At 44.3% G+C, this 6,432-nt stretch overlaps 1 protein-coding gene across 1 annotated transcript; it reads right to left on the minus strand.

The window, feature by feature from the left end:
* Positions 1-195: 195 nt before the first annotated feature.
* On the minus strand, positions 196-1,894 carry LOC129383526 (uncharacterized). Its single transcript, XM_055068096.1, has 2 exons — positions 1,870-1,894; positions 196-1,138 (listed from the first exon to the last, which is right to left on the minus strand). The coding sequence occupies exons 1-2, from the start codon at positions 1,892-1,894 to the stop codon at positions 222-224; spliced, it is 942 nt and encodes a 313-aa protein (XP_054924071.1). The 3' UTR covers positions 196-221.
* Positions 1,895-6,432: the final 4,538 nt, after the last annotated feature.

The following is a 6,432-nucleotide window of genomic DNA, read 5'->3' on the forward strand; positions in this document are numbered from 1 at the left end:
GTGAGGGCGCCGGTGGCTCATAAGCTTGTCCTTCTCTGAGAAGCTCCGAGAGCATAAAGGGCTCTGATATGGCTTCTCATCTGTGTGAGGGCGCCGGTGGCTCATAAGCTTGGCTTTTTCCGAGAAGCTCCGAGACCATGAAGGGTACTGATAGGGCTTCTCGCCTGTGTGTATGCGCAGCTGTCTCATAGGCTGCACTTTTCTGAGAAGCTCCGAGAGCATTAAGGGTACTGAAATGGCTTCTCCTCTGTGCGGGTGCGCACGTGTTCGTTCAGGCGTTTCTTTCGCGCGAAACTTCGAAAGCATGATGTGCACTGATATGGCTTCTCGCCTGTGTGGGTGCGCAGGTGTTCGTTCAGTCGGTTCTTTCGCGTGAAACTCCGAAAGCATGAAGTGCACTGATATGGCTTCTCGCCTGTGTGGGTGCGCAGGTGAGATTTTATGCTGCTCTTTTCTGAGAAGCTCTGAAGGCATAAAGGGCATTGAAATGGCTTCTCACCTGTGTGAGTGCGTAGGTGCGTCGTAAGTCTGCCCTTAGATGAGAAGTTCTTCGAGCATGAAGGGCACTGATATGGCTTCTCACCTGTGTGGACGCGCAGGTGTTTCTTAAGGTTGCCCTTTTCTGCAAAGCTCCGAGAGCATGAAGGGCACTGGAATGGCTTCTCCTGTGTGTGGGTGCGCAGGTGTCTCTTAAGGTTGCACTCTACTGAGAAGCTCCGAGAACATGAAGGGCACTGATATGGCTTCTCACCTGTGTGGACGCACAGGTGTTTTTTAAGGTTGCCCTTTTCTGAGAAGCTCCGAGAGCATGAAGGGCACTGAAATAGCTTCTCCTGTATGTGGGTGCGCAGGTGTTTCTTAAGGCTGCTCTCTACTGAGAAACTCCGAGAGCATGAAGGACACTGATATGGCTCCTGGCCTATGTGGGAGTGCAGGTGCTCTTTTAGGTGGGCCTGTTGTGAGAAACTCAGAGAGCATGAAGGGCACTGAAATGGCTTCTTGCTAGTATGGACGCTGGCATGTGTTTCCAGGCGAGACAGTTCATCAGTCTCACGGCCATATAATTGACGTTGGTGGAGGCGTCCTTGCTTCAAGTTGTCACATCTGGCAGTTGACAGAGGAATAGAAAGCCTCAATGCTGCAAAAATAAAAGTTAGTAAAGGTTGTGAAATGCCAAAGAACAGAAATGCTACATTTAATTACAAGTTTTGCTTTTTTATTTCTGGAATCTTGAGGGTGATTTGAAGTATGATTAAACAAAGAACTCCTTATGGCCCTTCTTAAAAATTTTTTAAATTAAATTATGGGGTTTTACGTGCCAAAACCACTTTCTGATTATGAGGCACGCCGTAATGGAGGACTCCCGAAATTTTGACCACCTGGGGTTCTTTAACATGCACCTAAATCTAAGTACACGGGTGTCTTCGCATTTCGCCCCCATCGAAATGCGGCCACCATGGCCGGGATTCGATCCCGCGACCTCGTGCTCAGCAGCCTAACACCATAGCCACTGAGCAACCACGGCGGGTTTATGGCCCTTCTTAATTTAGCCAATATTTCTGCATCTGAATGCTTCATGACCCTGTCTGTGAAGTCCACCAAGAAAAATAATTTTTTGGAAAGCCAAAAAATTACAGTCACAGAATGTGGGGTGTTTGAAAGCTTTTGTAGGTTTCTACAGCTCTTAGAGAAAAGTTTGAAAATGCTTTGACCCAGGTTGCTCTGCCATCCTCAAAAAGCAAGTATGCCCTACTGAACGAGACAGTCAAAGGTCGAGAAATGGCATGGGACCTTTTTGTGGAATTTTACAGGTGGTTTGTAGTGGAGCTAAACACTCTTTAATAGCTGGCAGAATTTTGCCAGCCTGACCTTCCACTTTAGATGTAATAGCCATTGCATTTGTTCGAACACTTTCAACAATGGTCACAGGGACGATGGAAAAAGGCGGCACAGAATAAGTTTTGAATCATTTCCTTCTTAATGTTTGCCCAGATGCTGCAGCAATGTCAGATTTTCCTTCTCTCTGCCCTCAACTCGATAATTTCTACCTTCACAGTCAGCAGCAGACTCTGCCACTTCGCCTAGAAGTCATGCAACAATGAAGAAAACGCGCAAAAACAACATAACGAAACGACCACAATAGCTGTGGAAGGGAGCATAGCAGTGCAGGCCTGTATAAATTTTTGTAGGGAAGTGCCAACCCTCGGCTTGGTTGTATGGAAAAAAAGTGAGCTACTTTGACCCTATCTATCTCACTGTGGCAGTAGAGCTGCGCAGATGGGCTAAACCATTTTTTTGGTGGTGTTGGAAGACCGGCAGCCACCGCGCATGAAAGCGAACTTCTGGGGTATTATTATGCTTCTTGAAATTCAGTACATCAGTAGTGGCCATATTTGTTCTATGTAACCATACCTTTTGCAATAATTTCTAGTTGTAAAGGCGTTTTAAGAAATGGTTCGATATAAGAAATAATTTGATGTAAACATGTTTGACATTTAGACAGGTTTGACTGTACACATCACAGAGAGGTCAGATTCTTCATCCTTGCAAATATTGTGCCCCTTTGTAAAGAACACGTAGAAACACATTGGTCCCAGAGGACTCCTAAACCTTCACTGAGAACAGAACCAAGAAGTACAAGTGCATGCATTGGGGGGAGGAAAAGTGTTAAATATACAAACCACAACATTGTCATCTTTATTTTCCGAGAACACGGTTATATGCATTTACTAAATAGGCTATTTTTGTACCAGGGTGTCTGTCAAGTTGACATTTCCAAATTCCCTGAGTTTTACAGGTTTTCCCTGAGTGCCTTTGCAAATTCCCTTAGTGATGCAGAACTATGTGTTATGTCAAGACAGGCTGAAACCATATTGCCCGATGCTGTCACTCTCTAATAAGAATATGAAAAAAATTTTAAGAGACGACTTAATCCAATTTGAATACTAAAAATGAGTGTTCATGTTATTCAAAAAGAGAATAGAAGGGAGGGGTTAGTAAAATGCACAGCAAATAAAATATATACGAAAAAAGATATCAAATCGAGTCGGACATTCTCAAGTACGAATAAAAAGGAGATGCATACAGAAGCAAATATTTTCGAATATGAGCTATTTCTATCAAATGATAGCAAGCTCGATAGTATGAGGTCCGAACTTTGTCAGAAGTGAGATTCTCTCTCAATCGCTGGTGTGTCGACCTCAACTCTACTGACATACTCTTAGCCCCCACACAACACCACAGTGTTGCGTTTCATTGCTTTAAAGAGTTTATCTTGGTCTGGATCAGGAACACCTGCCTCTAGGCGTCAGACAACATTCCGTTTTTTGAGCTCAAGCTCCTTGAAAGAAGCGGGGACACACTTCCTTTCCCGTTCATTCATCAATGCATAGGTCCTTCCTGTTCTTGTCCTCCTTCCGCCACTTATTCACCCCACGGACTATTTGAAGCATCTTCTTGGTCAGTTCCCCAGGGGCCGCAATAACGTCAGAAGAATCGGCCAGTTTGAAAAAAAAATGCATGTCATTTACTGCCCTTAAGGGCTTAAACCGCCACAGGCACATTCGAAAACGCTCTGAAGGCCTGTCGGTACACGTATTAGGTATATCGGTGCTCGTACTGCGACATGAAATAGCGGGTGTACGCGTGTATAATTAAGAAAACATACTGTCCCATGACAATAGCCCCTCCCCACGCTTGTTATGCTTCACTGCAATACACGAGCGTATGCTTCACCAAGTAACACTTCTGTATGAAGGCGAAGCTGACTTTCGGGAACCGGCATTATGCAACACACCGTGCTTTCCAAGCTTCTATGTGTCCCGTGGCAATAGCCCCTCCCCACGCGTGTTATGCTTCACTGCAATACACGTGCGTATGCTTCACCAAGTAACATGTCTGTATGAAGGCGAAGCTGACTTTCGGGAACCGGCATTATGCAACACACCGTGCTTTCCAAGCTTCTAAGCCAATTGCGAGGACCAAAAAGGCGGAGTCCGTGCCGTTGCTGACAGCAACGAATTCTTTCGATAAAAAAACACGGAACACAACGGCAAGAAGCTTCATAGCGAACGTCAAAGCAGCTAGGCCTAGCGTTGCCGCAGTGGTGGCTACGGCTGCCAGCGGATCTGCGTGCGAGAGCGCCGGTTCGAGGCAGCGAGGTAATCAATATGGCAGCGGTGGTGGCTTTGATTAATTCCGTTTCGGACCTGCGGTCACGGCAAAACGTCCGGAAAATGGGACGGCAAAGAGTTCTTGCGTCTGAAATTTCAGACGTTCTGATACATTGACTCTATGGGGTACGTGGCGGTGTCGCAAAGCCATTCAAATTATCGGGAAACCGGAAAGTCGGTCATCGACTGTACACTGGCAACTCCTCCAGAAGACGACAGGCCGTCAAAGACGAATCATTACGATTCCTGTCTGTTACTCGAGCTAGCATTACCGCGAATTGCGACCCTTTCAATAAATTACAGCTAATTTTCTCTGATAGAGGCCCAAATTCTCTGAGTTTTCCCTGACTTTTTCCAGACTACTCAATATCCCTGAGAATTCCCGGTTTTCCCAGTTGGTAGACACCCTGTGTATGTGTATAATCTGTGAACACGTGTTCCTGGGATGTACATTTCTGCAGCAATTAATGATAGAAGAAGAAAACTCTTTAAGAAAGGCCCCGCATTGTAGTTGTAAACCTTAACTGGGCTGTTACAAACTTGTTTTCTGTACCTGGGTTATACAGTACATAGCATAGATCGATGCTTCTTATCTGGTACACAAAGGAATGTCAAGAACTTAGTGTGTAAGTAAAATCCTACGGCATCATGGCTAATCATTTGCCTGGTTTAAGCTGTTTCTTGCATCCGTCATCACCACTATTTTCTCCTTTCCCCTGCAGCCAAGTGGGTGACTGCTGTCTCTTTGGTTGAGTGCATGTCCCAGGTGGCAACTGAGGGGGCCTCAAGCTGCTCTCCTCTGCCGTTCATCACTGACAGCGTGCACCTCCATTCCTCTGTGTGGTTCGGCATCCACATAGCCGACATCCTCGTTGTCTTCGTACACCTTGTTAAACGTCTTGATTCTTGCCGTTTTTCTTCCCGGGGGATACTCTGTATCCACATTGCACGCTAGTGCCGTGACTTTGATGTTGTTTCACATCTGCAACGATATTCCTTTCTTGCGTGTCTTGTCTTTGTTTGTTCTTCTACTCTGTATCCCAGGCTTCTCAAAGTGTCATTTTCTGGCTTGGTGAGCTTGAGTCTCTCGAGTTAGCTAATTCTATAGGGTTTCACCAGCTATTCCGGAGTGTTGTGGACTGTGTTGGTACTGGCACGTGCCATATTGGAGCAGCTAGATATGCATTTTATAGCAGTAAACCTGACTATGAGAGCAGGTTGCGAAAGCAACTGCAAACTATACTAATCAGTTTTTACATTGGGCAAGCTACGAGAAAGCAGTAAGTGGTCACTCATTCATAATCTCAATCAAAACACTAAAAATAACCCACTCCTTCATCGCAGTGCTTACGATAGACTGTGACGAAGCGCTGGTGCCTAAGATGAGCCTAAAAACCACTTCAGTGGCTTAGAAAAGGATGGAAGCACTTAAGCATGGTACGACCAGACTTCGGAGAAGTTTTCAGAACATTCAGTGCAATCTTGCCGCTATGAATGTATTAAGATGGACCTCTCTGTGAAAAATAACCATGCTAATAATGCAGCCAACCTGATATAGGCAAACCTTCTCGACCTCTCTAAATACAATTGGCTATTTTTATTGTTTCTTTTTTTATTTTTGCATTCCCACAAGGATTTCTTCTTCACATTATACAAGTCCTTTAACGTTGAAGTATCGGTAATTTTGATAAAACAAATGCTGTCTATAGAAATAGTTGCTTGCATAGGTAGTTTATCTGCCCCGGCAAACAACCTTCGAACAAACAGAATGGCAAACAAAAATGTTGTCTTTTTTTATTTGATGACTTACGGTATCTATATGTTTATATTAAAAATTTGAGTGATGCTACAGAAGAAAACTAATTTTGTTTTATTCTTCAAAAACAGTTATGTTCCAAATAACTATCAAATTTGACACCCAGTAGGATAACTTCACATTCATAGGAGGGGGTCTAAAGAAAACTCACACTGATCCCCACAAACATCCCTACAATTGACATAGCTTATTATGAGGAAATGTCAGCTGATGGAGGGCAGTAGTGCAATTACCATAAGCACTGCCAGAGTTCTAGGAAGGCGTGTTACAGGATGACGTACATCACATGGACAGTTTGTCTGTGTCGGGACTTTCACCTTTCAATGTTAAATTAGCAGACTGAATCACCGACCAGAATTATGGATTTCTCGCAAGAACATCAGAGTAATTGCATGGGAAGTCTGAAACTGGCAACTTTAATGTCAAAAATAATTTAACTAATGA

Source organism: Dermacentor andersoni, unplaced genomic scaffold, assembly GCF_023375885.2.
Source record: "Dermacentor andersoni unplaced genomic scaffold, qqDerAnde1_hic_scaffold ctg00000039.1, whole genome shotgun sequence".
Lineage (NCBI taxonomy): Eukaryota > Metazoa > Arthropoda > Arachnida > Ixodida > Ixodidae > Dermacentor > Dermacentor andersoni.